This window comes from Hippocampus guttulatus, chromosome 17, assembly GCF_054856545.1.
Source record: "Hippocampus guttulatus isolate MCC_2025c chromosome 17, RoL_Hgut_1.0, whole genome shotgun sequence".
NCBI classification, from domain to species: Eukaryota; Metazoa; Chordata; class Actinopteri; order Syngnathiformes; family Syngnathidae; genus Hippocampus; species Hippocampus guttulatus.
Genome location: NC_141277.1, coordinates 189939 through 206657, shown reverse-complemented (window position 1 = coordinate 206657; position 16719 = coordinate 189939). Strand labels below are relative to the sequence as shown.

At 48.5% G+C, this 16719-nt stretch overlaps 4 protein-coding genes across 7 annotated transcripts; 2 read left to right on the top strand and 2 right to left on the bottom strand.

The window, feature by feature from the left end:
• Window positions 1-87: 87 nt before the first annotated feature.
• Window positions 88-3478, bottom strand: tor1 (torsin family 1). Of its 3 annotated transcripts, none has more exons than XM_086134958.1 (5): window positions 3131-3478; window positions 2114-2379; window positions 1552-1775; window positions 1147-1274; window positions 88-690 (listed from the first exon to the last, which is right to left on the bottom strand). In XM_086134958.1, exons 1-5 carry the CDS (start codon window positions 3333-3335, stop codon window positions 446-448), a joined length of 1068 nt encoding a protein of 355 aa, XP_085991084.1. In that variant the 5' UTR covers window positions 3336-3478; the 3' UTR covers window positions 88-445. The 3 variants fall into 3 exon arrangements, with proteins under 3 accessions (XP_085991084.1, XP_085991086.1, XP_085991085.1); XM_086134960.1 differs by having other exon boundaries at window positions 1552-1727; XM_086134959.1 differs by lacking the exon at window positions 3131-3478 and adding an exon at window positions 2699-3106.
• Window positions 3479-6395, top strand: ankra2 (ankyrin repeat, family A (RFXANK-like), 2). 2 transcript variants are annotated; one of them, XM_086134961.1, is made up of 8 exons: window positions 3483-4030; window positions 4743-4901; window positions 4993-5058; window positions 5297-5394; window positions 5484-5609; window positions 5811-5877; window positions 5985-6065; window positions 6200-6395. In XM_086134961.1, exons 1-8 carry the CDS (start codon window positions 3727-3729, stop codon window positions 6253-6255), a joined length of 957 nt encoding a protein of 318 aa, XP_085991087.1. In that variant the 5' UTR covers window positions 3483-3726; the 3' UTR covers window positions 6256-6395. The 2 variants fall into 2 exon arrangements, 1 of the variants encoding a protein (XP_085991087.1); XR_015103496.1 differs by lacking the exon at window positions 5811-5877 and having other exon boundaries at window positions 3479-4030; window positions 5906-6065; window positions 6200-6276.
• Window positions 6396-6654: 259 nt separating this feature from the next.
• On the bottom strand, window positions 6655-10425 carry btf3 (basic transcription factor 3). The gene is made up of 6 exons (XM_086134964.1): window positions 10268-10425; window positions 8900-8968; window positions 8705-8818; window positions 8432-8633; window positions 8068-8127; window positions 6655-7342 (listed from the first exon to the last, which is right to left on the bottom strand). Exons 2-6 carry the CDS (start codon window positions 8966-8968, stop codon window positions 7296-7298), a joined length of 492 nt encoding a protein of 163 aa, XP_085991090.1. The 5' UTR covers window positions 10268-10425; the 3' UTR covers window positions 6655-7295.
• Window positions 10426-13856: 3431 nt separating this feature from the next.
• Window positions 13857-15716, top strand: foxd1 (forkhead box D1). Its single transcript, XM_086134962.1, has one exon. The coding sequence runs from the start codon at window positions 14108-14110 to the stop codon at window positions 15050-15052; it is 945 nt and encodes a 314-aa protein (XP_085991088.1). The 5' UTR covers window positions 13857-14107; the 3' UTR covers window positions 15053-15716.
• The last annotated feature ends 1003 nt before the right edge of the window (window positions 15717-16719 follow it).

Here is a 16719-nt window from a genome sequence, read left to right as displayed (position 1 = left end):
AGGTCATTTCAAAAGAAAAAGCGGCTCGTCTCATCCCGCGCGCAGCGCGCGAGACGAATACATCGCCAAAGTTGTGCCTGAACCATCTCATTTTTCATTTCGTATGTATTTACTCCAAATTGTATGATGACAGGTACGTTTTTTTGACAACAGCAGGGACATATCCACATTTTCTTGGTGTGTTGACTTTTTTTCCCCCGTCTGTTAAATAGACGAACCCTTTTGGAGTGCGGGGGGGGGGGGGGGGGGGTTAAAAATTAATTATGAATTACGGGCACGTTTAAAAAAAAAGAAAAATCGCAGTCTGACAAAAACCTTCATGATTCCCTTTCAAATCAAAGGGAATCACTTTTTTTTTTTTGAAGTTCAGAGTGTTTTTTCAGTTTTTCCCCGCTTGTCAGAGCGCGCGCCCGGCGATGATCGGATGGCGGCGTCCGTCGCGCCGCTATACGTAGTATTGCAACTTGCTGTCGATGGTCTTGCAACCCTTGGCGGAGAAGACGCGCTCAGCTTTGGGGAAGTAGACCAGATCGTCCGCCACCTTGTCGGCCACGGCGGCGTCGGGCTCCAGGCCCTGAGCAGACATGGCAGCCATGGCGCACTGAACCACGTGCTCGTACTCCAGCGGCAGGAAGGGCACAAAGAAGTCCACCAGGTTCTTGTCAATCAGGCTCGTGTGCCACAGGCCGCCTGTCAAAACGGGGGTGGAGGGGGGGAAATAAGATTGTTCAGAAAGTTGGAAGGGGTGGGCAGAAAACCCGGAATGAACTCTTCACCTAAAAAAAAATAGAATTTCTGGGGGCGGGGGTATATACCCCCCAAAAGTCCACTCATCGTAATAGGATTTCTTTTTTTTTTTTTTAAACCTTTCTCAAGTGAGATACAATAAATGTTTTCAAAATAAGAGGTGTCCGATGTACTCGAAAATGAGAGCATGGGAGCGCGGTCTTGGAAAATAGTTGAGCACGGACAACGTGACGACGAACTTGACTTAAAAGCTCCCCTTGGCCAAACGCTTGGGGCCCAAATGCACAACTCAAAGGACTAATGGTATGGCAAGAGAACCAGAAAACCATTGACAAGTCGGCCTAGCTCGCTCTGGCGTGAGCAAACCGTGTCGGGACGATTCCGTGTTTGCCAACTCACTTCTCTTGTTGTTGAAGACCGACAGCGCGAGCGATGTCTCCACGTCCTTCAGCTCGATGTCCTCGCGACTTCTGCCCGCTTTCCAGAAATCCAATGTCGTCTGCGCGATGCTCTCGCCGCCGGCGTTGCTGTGGAGCCAAACAAATGTTTTACCGCAGCCGCCGCCACGCCCCCCAAAAAGATAGATTAAAAGAAAGATATTTTGGATGACAGCCAATTATGCACTTTACGAAAATGTTTTTGAAAAAATGTTTTTTCAATGTGTATTTATTTTGTAAAAGTAAAACTTAATTCCGACAGTATCGCATGTTTTTTCTTTCCATGTGATTTGGCCCACCCCGGCAGCCACCGTCGCCCTTAAGCGAGGCCTCTCATTGTACCTTTCGCCGCATTTGCGTGTCTGACCTGAGAAAGATGAAGATGGCTTTGTGGTAGGAGACGCCGTCCACTTTGTCGTAGTAGTCCAAGTAGGGCTTGATGCTGTCAATCAGGCCCGGGTGCATCTTGTCCATCTCGTCGAAGATGAACATGGACCGAGCGCAGCTGCTCACGTTGCCCTTGATCCACTGTTGCAGTTGAGTCTGCGACGACGACGACCACCACAAGTACGCAACTTCACTGGCTGCCATCTTACGGCAACGATGAAAGGATGATCAAATAAATTGCTCATTATTTGGACATCAGAGTCCATTGTCATTTATCTTTCTAATCAGATTCATCCCCAAAAGAATTGACAAGATTAATGGTTACCGGTAATCGGCAGTTGTAGCCCTTAGTTTACGTTGATTTTTTTAATTACTCATTTTATTTGTATATTCATTCATTTTCCCGGCAGGAATGGACTTCGGGAGATTTCTATTTGTTGTAAAAATGGCTGCCGTAAAACCCTTTTGTAAATTCCCGCTTTCTTCCCATGAAGCACATTTTGCAACTCAGAAAGTCACCAGACACGCAGTCATAATAATACCTTGTAGGTGTCCATCTGACCGGCATGTGGAAAGTGGAGCTCGGCGGTGAAGACGTGCACAAATTGGCTGTCCATGCCCTCCTTGTAGATGCTCTCCGAGATGAGCGCGCTGGCAAAGTTCTTGCCTGTGCCAGTCCAGCCGTGCAGAGAGAGCACCAGCGGCTTCTTGGGGTTGGCGTTGTTCATGAAGCCGCTCACCGCCTTGACAATGATGTGCGAGGCCAAGTGCTGCCCGAACAGCCTGGTACCGAGGTCCTCCTCCAGACCTGCCCACACAATGCAAATCTATCCACATGACCAGAATTAACAGCCGGCTGCCAAGAATGTCCTTATCGGTCGGGCGGTAGGCGACTCTGTATGCTTCTTGTGTCAGGGATTCGTTTCGTTTTTTTGCTTCAACTTTGGTGCGTGTTGAGTGTTTTGTGTGGTAAATGAGTGTAGGTAATTTGCCACCGCTGTGTACATGTGTGTTGGGTTTTCATTTGTGGTCGTGGTTTATATATTTTCTATTTTAATGTAGGTCAGCACTGGTGTTATACGCCGCTGATTGCACAGAGTTCATCAATAATACTGCGTGTGTCTCACCTGTGGCGTTAAAGGTGATCCAATTGGGATTGCAGCTCTCGCGTAAATAGTTATAAATGGTTCGGCTCAACGCGGCGCCGACACCGAATACTACAGTGGTCGTAATGGGGTCGAAAGCACCGGCCAGCACTGCAGCGGTCGACAAAGCGTACAGCCACAAACAAACGCGCGTGGCTTTCATCATCGAACGCAGAATTTCAACACTCGGTGCGCTCGGTAAACGAACATAGCGCCCAAAACGAAACTGGAGCGAAGCTAGCTTTCTCGCCCCAGCTACCGTGACACTTCCGCGTACGTCATCGACTCGCGACAAACACCCCGGCGGCTTCACAGTGTTGAAAATGTTTGGAAAAATAACTCGCGTGTCACACAGAAACACATGAAGACAGTCGTTACAGATTCAAACGAGCTCGACGGGCGTGTTGGTGTCACCCGTTCTGTTGAAGGCTATCCACTCGGGGCGGCAGCACTCGTGGAAATAGTAGATGATGTTCTGGTAGCTGGCTAAAAAGCCCGTCAAAGCGGCCGCCATGCCCACCGCGATGCTGGTGCTGATGGGCTCGATGGCCACCGAGCTGGCCGAACACAGCAACAGCAGCAGCGAAGGCGGCAACGACAGCGCGACGCGGCGTTTCATCGCGAACGACTTCTACTTGTTGCAAGTCCACATCCACCTTCGTTTAATTGTTTAACCGGAGAACCCTTCCGGTGACCAATCTCCCGCACCGGAAACCCCGCATGTTTGCCGGAAGAAAAAAGAAAGATGCGTGACGTCACAGACCAAACAAGATGGCGCCGCAATATAGCCTTTTGTAGCGTTATTTGGTCTTCGAACTAATACGACCTATTTGCTTTATTAAAAGGTTATTCACGTTATTTGTTCTATTCTCCATTTTATGGCATTATTTCACACAGTGAACATGAACCGTGGCGAGCATTTGTTTGTTTAGAGGCGATATGACATAGCTACTGCTGCGCTTACCTCGGCGGTGTTGACAAGGCTGCCGCGTGGAGTCATTGACCGACAAATGGAGATCGTGTCCAGCTCGGCGTCCGCGGGGACCCCCGGCGCCATGTCCGACGACATGGAGGGCCTGGGCGGCGGCGTCTTGCCCCACCTGAGTGCCATCAAGACTGAGCAGGGGCTGCCAGTGAACGGCGCGGACGAGGCGGGCAACCCCAACGTGGCCATGGGCATCAAGTTCATCTTGCCCAACCGCTTCGACATGAACGTGTGCTCCCGATTCGTCAAGTCGCTCAACGAGGAGGACAGCAAGAACATCCAAGATCAGGTCAACTCCGACCTCGAGGTCGCCTCCGTGCTCTTCAAAGGTTGGATCGTCGTTATTCAAACAAACAAACAAACGAAAACGTGTCATTCAACATATTATGAGAAACACTTTCAAATAAATCTTCAAAGGTTGGATCGTCGTTATTAAAAAAAAACGAAAACGTGTCATTCAACATTTTATGAGAAACACTTTCAAATAACCCCAACGTCACATTACATTTTCATTTTTTTGTCGGGGGGGTTGGGCGGGTTATTTTTTAGGATCCATACCAAATGTCCTGGTTTACATCCCATAATTTTCCAAACGTGTAACTAGATTTGATATTTAAATGCTAACTGCATATTTTGAGTTTGAAATACACGCACCGACAAATTCTTTTCGAGTGCTTTTTTGTTTACATGGCACGTGCCCCAAATTATTTTGTTCATAAACAAACGTTTGTAATAGATGCCAGGAAGACATTTTTTTATGTATTTGTTTTCCATATTTTGTGTGTGTAAAAAGTAGTTTTCAAACATATTGCTCTCGCTCTCTCTATACATTATATTTAAAGTTCAAGGTGTGTGTGAAGACATTTGATAAAATGCCTTAAAACCACACCTAGGTTGAATGAGGTTGCATATTTTCTCACAAAACGTTGAACTTTGAAAGGGGGGGGGGTTGTTTTTTTAAGAAATAACAGCATTCACTTGGCCTACAGTAATGAGCCGCTCTTATCCCCGGGTGTTGTGTTCGCGACTGCCCGGTTTCAGCGGAGTGCAACATCCAGGCGTCTCCGTCGGCGGGCGTCCAGGTGCGCCACGTCTACACGCCGTCCACTACCAAGCACTTCTCGCCCATCAAGCAGTCCACCACCCTGACCAACAAGCACCGCGGCAACGAGGTCTCGTCCACGCCGCTCCTCGTGCACTGTACGCCCGCCGCCCCCACCTTGATGCAGCTTAGCCTCGCCTTTGCCGTCGCGTCTCATCTTCTTCCTCTTCTGGGGTTTTGTCTTGCCAGCTTTGTCCATCCATCAGCTGGCGGCTCAAGGCGAGATGGTCTTTCTGGCCAGCAGGATTGAGCAAGGTACAGGTGTCGCTCTGGAGAGGCCTTTGGTACGCTGTCCTCGAACGAAACGCAACAACATCATGTTCGGGTATCCGTCGCACGGGCGACCCCGAGTTGATTGCCCAGACCTTCTAGCGTGAGATTGATAGCAAAGATAAAAGATCCAGGCAAAGTTGATACTGGTGAAACTGCGGGTCCTCTTTGGAGCGACGGCGCTGTTCTTCCCATGGGGAAATGGTTTCTTTCTTCTTTCAAGAGCCGGTGATCAACGCCCAAGACGAGGAGGGCTTCACTCCTCTCATGTGGGCGGCGGCGCACGGCCAGATCGCGGTGGTGGAGTTTCTGCTCCAGAATGTAGGACGTTCTCACACACCCCGGCGGATCCATACGGCACCGTCAAAATAATAGTCGTCGTCACGATAACGACACGTGTGCACGCGCAGGGCGCCGATCCCAACTTGTTGGCCAAAGGACGAGAGAGCGCTCTGTCGCTGGCCTGCAGCAAAGGATACACGGACATCGTCAAGATGCTCATCGACTGCGGCGTCGACGTCAACGAGTACGACTGGGTCAGTTGCGCGCGTGCACTTTCAAAGGCAGTTTTGCATTGACATGATCATTTGAAGAAAAATTGCAATAGAATCCAATTGTGCTTACTGTACACGATGAAAAGATTCTCTTCCAAAAATATGATGCTTCTCATTAAACATCAAAAAGTAAACCGCATTAGCAAATCGTATTTGAGGAAGTAGCTCAAGATGTTATTTCAGAACGGAGGCGCGCCGCTGCTTTACGCCGTCCACGGCAACCACATACGCTGCGTGGAGCTGCTGCTGGGTAAACACGCACTCACCTCTCCCACCAGAGATTCCAAATGAAGCACATGTGCAACTGACGCCTTTCACCCCGACGTACGCAACTTGGCGTGCGATTTCCATTCGCAGAGAGCGGCGCCGATCCCACCGTGGAGTCCGACTCGGGTTTCAACGCCATGGACATGGCCGTGGCCATGGGACATCGCAATGGTATGTGCGCTATTTGCACCTTGAGAAAAAAAATCATAAAGAGCCAAACGTGGCCAGATGGAATAAGAAGGGAACACGGGGTTCGACAGCCCATGGGAAAATAGCGGGGGCTAACGCTAATTGTGCTTGTGCAGTTCAGCAGGTGATGGAGGCGCACCTACTGCGACTGCTGATGGCCGTACGAGAGTGATGTCGGACGACGACGTCGCCAAACATTCTTTCGTGGACCCGGTTGACTCTTGTGCTGCTTTGGGTGTTCCCACACGTTATTTATTTGACATGTCTGTTTTGCTATTACTTTTTTGGGGGGTTGGGGGGGTGCTTTGTTTCATTTTGGAAATTGGGGTTGCATTTTTGAGTTTGACATTTTAATGACACTGCAATAAGTTCAACTTGAAATGGAATTTTTCATGTGAAATACACGCAATTGAAATGAGCTCATGGAGAAAAAAACAAACCCAGTTGGTTTCTGTCATAGTAACTGTGCACGTTTGCAGTCTGAAAGTAAGTGACGGATCGATTCAAATGCTGAATGTTTTCGGTCTGTGAGACAACTTTGCCCTGAAAATGTGACTTCTCATCCTCAGTATACAGTACATCATCTTTTAATTACAAAAAAAATAACGTAACAAGGTAATTCGATTTTTTTGTTTGCAAATTGTCAATCTCGAAATAAAACAAAAATTCTATGGCCATTTTCACGTAACCTAGCATGTGGTGTTGTGTTGAATCAACTAGTTTTCATTTTCGTGTGCTGCGGTTTACAAGGAAACAAACGCGTTTATGTCGACACGGTTGTGTGCTTGTGACATTTTCATTAAAAAGATCAAAATGTCAACCAAAATTTCCACTCCATCTTTTTTATTCTCTAGCTCACCCCCCCCCCCCAAAAGCGAGATCATACCAATGACAAGCGGACTGAAGTCGAAAACAATATGTCACTATCAGCCCACATGAGTCACTTAAAAACAAAAGTTGCGCTTGTTGATTGACAGTAGCTACACTTAATTGCAGACATGGCTTGCTTGCCTTTTTTTTTTTTTTTTTTAAACGAGGCCACATATGAACATGATTCAGTAACACAGAGGAAAAATATTTTACAATCATTGGGTGGGACTGAACCTGGTGTGGAGAGTTGGGGGCAACACACGGAAGCTAACAAGCACCAAGATTCGGAGGCCCTCCCCCGTGTCCGGCCTCGAGGTCCCCGTTTTGTTCCCACTTGGTCCTCTAGTTTGCTTCGTCCTTGGACGCCTCGTCAAAGTTCTCCACCAGATCTGAAAGCACACGGAAAATAACAGTGAGCGCCACAGTGCATGCAGATGCTGTGAAAATAACAGCAAACGTGGAGAGGTCCGGGACAGGGTTGTCTTCACCAAAAAAAAAACAAAAAAACTTCTACTTCCAGAAAATAGAATGGCATCTTTTTTTTTTTTCACTTGGTAGTTCAAAGACAACATCGGCGTCGTCATTCTCTGCCTCTTATCCCAGGTGGGGTCGCGGTCACGCTTGGCGGCGAACCGCTCCAGTGAGAGTTAAAGACTAACTTAAAGAGCTTGAAGAAGCCAACGGTGCCACGTTGTAATACTGAGACCACCAAGCCGGACGCCTTCAAAGGCCTCGGCTGTGGCTCAAAATTCTGTCCATAAAGTTTATGGACGGGGTAGAGCTGCTCCTGGAGGAAAAACCCACCGGCGCTCCTGCCGAATCTGACATTCGTCTTCCCAATGAATGGCCGCCTCTCTCCAGCACCCGTGAATAGATCTGACCGGGGAGGCCGAGGGACCGCGTGATGGCACACAGCCCCCGGTCAGAATTTTAGTTATTTCATCTTTTTTGTCCGAACTGGATGATAACATTAGCCACTCGCTTGTATCTGATGTAAATTAGCACCACCCAAAGGACCTGAGTGGAATAGCCACAGCGTTGCTGAAGAGACAAACTGTGGACCCGTTTTGGTTCCTTGTGGTTCTCCGTCACTCAAAGAGAAAAAGCAACTGACCTGGCACGTCGTCGTCGTCGTCGTCTTCTTCTTCGACGGTGGCGATGGGCGCTTTGCCATCTGTGGCTCCAGGAAAAGAAAGGAACAACAATCAATATTCAACGCATTCGCATTCGGGGGCTTACTCTAAACAAGTCAATGGTGTTCAGCTACTTTTATCTTTTTTTTTTTGTCTTGATAAATCTCTGCAAGACAATAGGTCTGCAGACTTTTGTTCTGCCCCATATGGGAATGGGATGCCTCTAAAAATGTCAAAAAGTTCTTGGGCCCTGACATGTAACAGTGCAAGTTTGCAAATGCCCCCCCCCCCCCCCCCCCGAACCCTCAACGCAGCGCGAAAGATGGAGAGGCGCGGCGGCGGGACCTTGCTTGGGCAGGGCCTCGGCGAGCCTCCTGAGGCTGGTGAGGCTGTCGGCTCCGAGCTGATTGAGGATGCCGGGCAGCATCTCGGTGAGCTGCTTGGTCTCGGCGTGGCCCGTGACGGTGAAAGTGTTGGCGGCCAGAGACGCCTGCACTTTAGGGTTGTTGAAGTGGATCACCGTGCCCTGGTTGGTGAACATGTTCACCTGCCAAAAGCCAAAAGGTGCGCGCCGGCTCACTTGGGCTTTTTCGGTGTCACCGGGGGCGGCTTTCGTACCTCCTCGATGCCGGAGATGTTGTTGACGCCGAGCTTCTTCAGGGAGAACTGCAGCTTCTTGTCGTCCGCCGTGGCCGTCCTGTGCACCACCTTCTTCTTTCGCCGAGCGCTGCCCTAAAAATACCCGAGGTGCAAACTCTCTTTACACGAATGACGACAAAGAGAAATGTTTTTTTTGGGGGGGGGGTGCCTTACCTTTCCCCCGATGCGGACCTGCGCCTGCAGCTTAGCCAATTTCTCTTGATTCATTATTGCTTCTTTCATCTGTGGGGGGGGGGGGGAAGTACCACAAACATGAAACGAGTCGTCAACAGAAAAGGGCGGCAGCAGGAGCTGGCTTTCACCCAACCGGATCAATCACCTTGACATCGTATGAACAACGCGGTGAAAGGCTTTCATTTCGCGGGTGGCTGTCTTTCAAAAACAACATTTTTTGTCTTGAAAATATTTGGTTCGATTATGGCTCAACATAGTTTGGCGGGCGTCCCGCATGAAATTGCAATACGCAGTGCGAGGATATTCTTCAGTCGGACGCATCTCAAACGAAATCACGAACCAAACAATGGCAACAAGCAACATGGACTGCGCCATTCAAAGGAATTGACAAGTGATTATTCAGGCCGGTCACACATTTCCGAATTCATCAACATCACCTTGCGCAACAAGTTCAAATGACAACTTTATGAACGCGGCACGTCACCGTAAACCTCCGCCCGAAGCTTTTTTTTTTAATGGTTAACTTGGACGCAAAATCGTTGCACTCGCAGAAACCAAAACACAATTCATTTACAATCCCCATTGATGAATAAGAAAAGTCAAAATAACGACATCATGATTTTTTTTTTAAACATACCTGTCAACTTTTCGGAGCGCCAACCTGTATGAACTACCCAAAAAATCCTTATAAAGAGCAAAAAATCCTTATAACATACCAAAGCATTTCATATGTCAAAATAACGGCAGAAAAAAAACCCACGAAATTTTCAATGATATTTCTTGTAGATCTCCATAATACAATGTCCGGTTAATGTCTAATCATCATCCTACTTAGTGGCATTACTGTGTTCGGAGTTGTATTCCTGCGTTACTTTTTTCACCAACTCCAAATGCTGACCCATCGGCTCGAAGTTACAGCATCCATTCATATTTACTTTTGAAATGAAAGCATTCGAGTAGACTATCACCATTCTGGGCAAAAGCAAACGGAACTACCTGTTGGGGGGGCGGGGACGGAAATGTTCAGAATCCGTCTGATTTGTGCGATACGGCCATATACGTAAGATTCACCACAAAATCCGTATGAACTATGGCTAAACCGTATGAGTTGACAGGTATGTTTAAAGGTGCGGCTGCGTTTCGAGAACGCCAAGTCGTCGGCTAACGTCAGCTCGCATGCTAGTTTTTAGCCGCCCCCCGCCAAGCGACGGGCAACGGGCGGCAACCAACTTGCTGCGTCCGACCTTCCTCATCACAAGGGGGCTTCCACACACCCGGACATATTCGCAGACGTTGTGTTGGGTGTGATGGGTGGGTTGACAAGGGGTCGAAAAGCTCCGCACTCACCTGTAAGCTAACAGCAGACACATGCGGAGTCCAAGATGGACGCCAAAGAGGAAGGCGGAGGTGACGTTCACGCGGAAGTGACGCAATCCACTTTTGCCCTCCATTTATTTTCACAGGTTCTGAGGCAGTCCGATGTGACCCTTGCGATAGCTCCTTGGCACCGAGATGCCGTGGCGTGGATAAATGAGTATGTTGGGCTGCGTTCGTTTCTGATAGAGGGCACGTACACTTCAAGAAAAAGCTTCACGTGACCACCGTTAGGTTTGCCAATCAAACTGCACTGTTATTTAGAAACATTTTCTATGACTTCAATCTTTCTTGTATTTATTCACAAGTACAGAGCTTTGGTATAAGTGCAATAGTGCACGTAAAGCATCCCCGGTGAAACTTTGTTTGTCGTATGATCACCAGCCGGGAAGTCCTGCCAAGAGGCCAATTTGCAATACAATATAATACAATACATCCCGATTGATGTTGCGCTTTCACAACAGCTGCGCCTGTAACAAAGCGCTTTACAAAACGGTTCACATAAAATATCATAATAAACAACACGTGAAAGAAACACGGACAGTCGCGCGATCTTGACCACTTTTCCCTCAAACGCTTTGTTGTCGGAAGCAATTGTAAATGAAAGAGGACAGAATCAAAGTGTCCTTTCACCAGTGCGTCAGAGACGTCACGCTCAAAATGTGCACGCTTCAAGCAGAACGACTTGCGCCGTAGCCCACACACAAGTGCTCAAGTCGCATTTGTGTGGAAAACACGTGGAGGCCGTGAAGACAAAACGAGCCGATGACAATCGCTAGTTAGGGCGATAACCTACCTTTTTTTTGGGGGGGGGGGTTGGTTGGTGCTTTCCACTCGTCTGCACACACGGGGGTGTGAGGGCGCGCGTGTGCATGTACCCATGTGAAACACACCACAAATCACATGGCCCTCAGACAGGGCGCTCCCTTGTGCAGGGATTTTTTTGGAACTGCGTGCATTGAAGGCAAAAAAAAAAGACAAACTGATAAAATAAGTCATAATAACAACAATAATAATTATAACAATTTACGGCTTGTATTTCTTATCTAGAGTACGATGGCTGAATTGTTTGTTGAACTTCGTTTCATTTTACATTGTGCTGTTCATTTTTAAGAGCTTCATGTAGACACGTTTCATAATGTCTAACACTGTACACACACACACACACGCACACACGCAAGGGAGAAATAAAAACGAGAAAAGTAGCACGACCACCCAGTGCATGCTTGCTCTCCTGTATTTGGAACGTTTATCATAAAAGCGACTTGCGTACATTTTTGCTTGCGTCAAAAGAAGAGAGGAGAACATCCGTCTGCTTTCAGAGAGTTTTTTCCCCCATGAAAAGAAACTGTGACTACAAATTCAACTTTTTTCTCCTCCAAATGGCATTCGCTTCTGGAATGTATCTTTGTTAACACATTAAAAAAATATATAAGCATTTGTCAAGTTATTTTTCAACCTAGGAAATCTAAAAGGTTTTTCCTTGGTTATTGCGTCCAGCTTCACTCAGTTGAGGCACAACTGCTTCTCGAGAGTGCGCGCGTTCAACGTGAGTATCCAGGATATTTATTTTAGGATTCACTAGGTACTCCAAATATGAGTCATTTTTTTTCATTTTACAAGACGGAGGAAAAATATGCAGTCCGCCGGGTAGAGATGTAACACAAATACAACGAAGCAGTCCTTAAATCCTGCGTCGCGTGCACCTATATAAATATACGTCAACGTTCACAGTTGAATTGAATGTGCTCCGCCTCAAGAAAAAAAGCAACGTTGTACGAACGAGTGCCTCCAAAGTGGAGGTGTCGTCTATAAAGCGGCCTCTAGAGGGCGCCGGACTAAAGACGAAAGCGCTTAAAAGTTCAGTTGGATCTGCACGAGAACGCCAAACAATCCACCCCCCCTGACACACACAAAAAAAAAATGGAGAAATTCACCACAATTCACGACGATGAGCTCAAAGAGTTTTATCAAAGGCAAAATGTGTTTGTAAAATAGGAATTGCCTATTTATCGGGCCATCGTGACTATCGTTTGTTGTATTATTTTGAACACCCAGGCCGCTTTTCGCTTTTCACTTCCAACTCGCGGGGCTAGAAAAAAACTGACTGCAATCTTTGTTTCGTTTGAGCAGCGAGCGTGTTTCTTGCCGCTGACATCCAAATGTCATTCATACAAATGTTGTTTCTTGCTGTTCCACGCCGCGATGGGCGTGCGTGCGAGACCCGTGACTGACGCTAGTTAACAGCTGACTGCAATTCCAAGCGGCTGCGTGGCGGGGAACGGAGAGAACGAGTGACTCGGGCAACGGCCGCCAGCTTCGAGGCGAGCAATTGCTTCCTTGCGCGCTCGACATCACTCATTCACTTTTTTCTGTTTTTTTAGGGGGGGGGGCGACATCATTTTTGTATTGCGTGGAAATTACTTTGTTGTACTGTACTGCGCAGGCTGTCAAAACACAGTGGAGGTGCTGCAAGACATGTTTGTTTTTAAGAAGGATACGCGCTAACATATCCTTCTTAAAAATTAATTAAACCGCTAGGTTTTATTAATATTTGATACTTGCTTGCAGCACTTGGTTTCAGCCGTTGTACTTTTTGTGCGGGAAGTAAACGGCTTTTTTGCTTGTAATTTTATTTTTGTGGTACTTTGCTTGTATTTGTTCTTTTCCATTAAATTCGTGGAAACTACGTCGTTCCCAACGGGTTTGATGTATTTGCGATTGTTTCTTCTAGAATGGCATTTTAGATATTTGGGTTAACAAAAGTCATTGGTTTTGATTTTTTTTTTTTTTTGGGGGGGGGGGGTCAGTATTTTACCGATGAAAAGTTCCCACAATTCAGCACTAAATTGAACAGTTCAAATGTCCAAATCGACATTTGGCAAGAATCTCGTAGGGTTTACAATACAATCCATTCTGATTGACAACAGCTGCAGCTGTTGAATAATAAACACAACAGAGAATATAAAACACGGACAGTCGCGCAATCTTAAGCACTTAGTCTTAAATGTGTTTTGCTCCGTCCAAAAATGTTTTTCCCCCTCGTGGCATTTCTTGAAATCTGTAAAGCAATGAAAGAAAAAAGGAGTCTCCATGAAGAATCCCCTTCTGTGTTGTTGCTTTTATTTTATTTTTGTCACGAATTAACCTGGTGGGATTTGGGGAGTTTGAGTTTGAATGTGTTCACGTTTGTATTGTTAATTAAAGAACGATGTCCTTTGGGATGTTGAAATCTGTCGGACAGAAATGTTCCAAATTGTATTGTTGTTTATTTTTAGCCCGGCATCCGCAACCACAACGTTCTTATGATGATTAGTTGGAGGGGGAGTATTTGGGGGCGAGCGGTGACGATACAGTCAACTATTAGAGAACATTTGATTTTTTTTTAAAGTAGCCACTAAATGCCCGTGAATGAATACAACGCGAATTCCAACCAGAAGAGAAGGGCCACTTTCTTCCTCCGGCCGTTTCTTGGCCGTCCGGTGTGACGTAGCCAGGTCACGTGAGCGACGGCCCCATATAATTGGCGCCGGCCGGCCCGCCCCCTGCGGGATGCAATCGGTCCCTCTTGTGGGATTTTGGCGCTTCACGGCACGGCCCGGTACGGCACGGCACGGAAAGGGAATCCGAGCCGAAGCGTATGGACCCGGCGGCCGGAAAAAGTGGCCTTCGTCTCCCTCTCGCGACCTTCGTCCTCTTCCACACCTCCCGCATCTCCTCCTCCTCCTCGCATGAGTCTCGTCGAGGGAGGGGGGCACGGCGGCGCTTCCTCAACCGGCCCCGGCGGACGCGGCCGGGCGTGAGTGGGGAGCCATGACTCTGAGCTCCGAGATGTCGGACGCCTCGGTCCTCTCGGAAGAGACCGACATCGACGTGGTGGGCGAGGGGGTGGGGGGGGAGGAGGAGGCAGAGCGCGGGCGCGGGCGCGGGCGCGGCTCGCCTCCGAGCCAGCCGCCGCATCCTCGTCGGCCGGACGCCGGCGGCGCGGAGCCGGCGCGGGACGCCTACAAGGCGGCGTCGGCGGCCGGAAAGAACCCGCCGGTGAAGCCGCCTTACTCGTACATCGCCTTAATCACCATGGCCATCCTGCAGAGCCCCAAGAAGCGGCTGACCCTCAGCGAGATCTGCGACTTCATCAGCAACCGCTTCCCCTACTACCGCGAGAAGTTCCCCGCCTGGCAGAACTCCATCCGGCACAACTTGTCGCTCAACGACTGCTTCGTCAAGATCCCGCGCGAGCCGGGCAACCCGGGCAAAGGCAACTACTGGACGCTGGACCCGGAGTCGGCGGACATGTTCGACAACGGCAGCTTCCTGCGGCGGAGGAAGCGCTTCAAGCGGCAGCAGAGGCACGACTTGCTGCGGGAGCACGGCGGCTTCCTGCCGGCCGCCGCCGCCGCCGCCGCCGCCTACGGCTACGGGGGCTACGGCTGCGCGGGTTACGGCCTCCCGCTGCAGTCCTACCACGCGCACTCGGCTCTCTTGGCCTTCCAGCAGCAGCAGCAGAGCGCCCGGCACGGCGGCACCTTGCTGCCCGCCGCCTCGCTGCCGCCCTCCGCCGAGCGCCCTCGGGGCCGCTTCCACCCGTCCTTGGGCGCCGGGCCGCACAAATCGGACTCGCCGGCGCACCGCTCGCCCTTCTCCATCGAGAGCATCATCGGCGGCGGCTCGCCGAGCCCCTCCAGGACTTCCCCGGCCGCGGTGCCGGCGACGGCCGCCTTGCACCCGCTGGAAAACTTCACCGCCGGCGGCCGTTAAAGCGCACTCGAACGAACGAACAAACAAAACGCAAACGAACAAATAAACGGGGCCCCCCGGTGAAAGGTAGGAGAATTCTTTTTTTGTACGTTTACCGGAGCGAGCGCGCGCGGAGCGGGTGGCGTGCGCCTTCGCGCCCTTTGAGAGGATATTTAATGTTCACCTTTCCTCTTATTTTGGGAAAAATCAGGATGTTTGGACTTTGTCTCCTCCGGCCACAATCTCAGGACGAATTGCTCTAAATGATCACGCATTGGGGTTTTTGTTGTTGTCGTTGTTGTTTTTTTTAATTTAGTTTTTGTTCATAAAACGACAACACAGAATTGATAATAATAATAATAATGTATCAATGTGTCAAACACGTTTCTTTTATAATTATTATTCATAGTTTTGATCATTTGAACACGTTTTTGATTTTCAACTTTGTAATAAAAACCAGAGTTAAAAAAAAGAAGTCATACGTTTATTACATGCAGTGTGTTTATTTCGGTCGGAAATAAATAAATGTACATTTTGGGGGCTACGACGAAATGTAAATAAAGTGTGATATTTTTACACAACCTCTTTTTACAAGGAGAGAATAAATTCTGTTTTGCAATGAAAACCCCGTGAGAAGACAGACTTTTTAAAAAATCATCTAACACCAATAAAGAAAAAAAACTGTCATGTGCATAAATATTATATATATATATATATATATATATATATATATATTATTCGTTGATTTCATAATTTCTTTCAAGATGAGAAACATGAGACCGTTTGTACTTTTCAGTGTGAATGGATGCCATATTTAATATTTTTCATGTTTGCCATTAGAACCGAGAGAAGCTCATGTTCACAGCTAAAAAAGATGATCTATCTATAGATAGAGAGAGAGAGAGATCTCTCTATATAATGATTGATTGTTGAAATGTAACTCGCTTCAGTAGAGAAACGCTGGACGCCTGTGCACATTCCTTCAAGGTTTGTCGGTCTTGAATTGATTTTCCGCCATTGCGACGGTTGCTCAGTGCACATCCTTCATCTTTTTCGGACGTTCGTGCGCGACCTTTCGGGGCATGCGCACAAGTGCGGCGGTGGGGGCGCGACCCTTGTCACGCTCTTGACAAGAAAAGGTGCACCCGCCGTCACGCGATACCGTACTTGCCGCCGTGGCCTCTTTTTTCCCCTCGCATCCGCATTTGTCGGGCCATTTCGAACACGCGCTTTGCAATTCGCTCCTTTGCGACATTAACAATCGCGTCTTTGCTCGGGTTTGAACACCATCGCCGTCGGTCGTCTGCCGCTTCCGTGACCGCGCGCGTACGTGTGTGGGGGATAGCGGCTAAATCGGTGCATCGCTCGCAGCGAGTTCACTGGGCCACGAGAGGACAGCCATTGCGTGATGATGTAACACGCAACGCGGGGGTGCGGGGGTGGGAGGCGAGAGAGAGAGAGAGAGAGACAAAGAAAGAGGTCAGTGTGTTGACAAATAAAACGGCAAGCAAAAGGAAGAAAAAGCAAGAAACAACGGCGTACTCATCACAAGGCTTGCGAGCCCAAGACATGACCACGTCGAGACAACATGGGCGCAAAATATTCAATCGGGGCCGCATTCCGCGGAAGCCTGAGAAGCTATGCTCCAAAAACAAAAGGCGTGACACAAATTCGACTCGCTTTGCGGC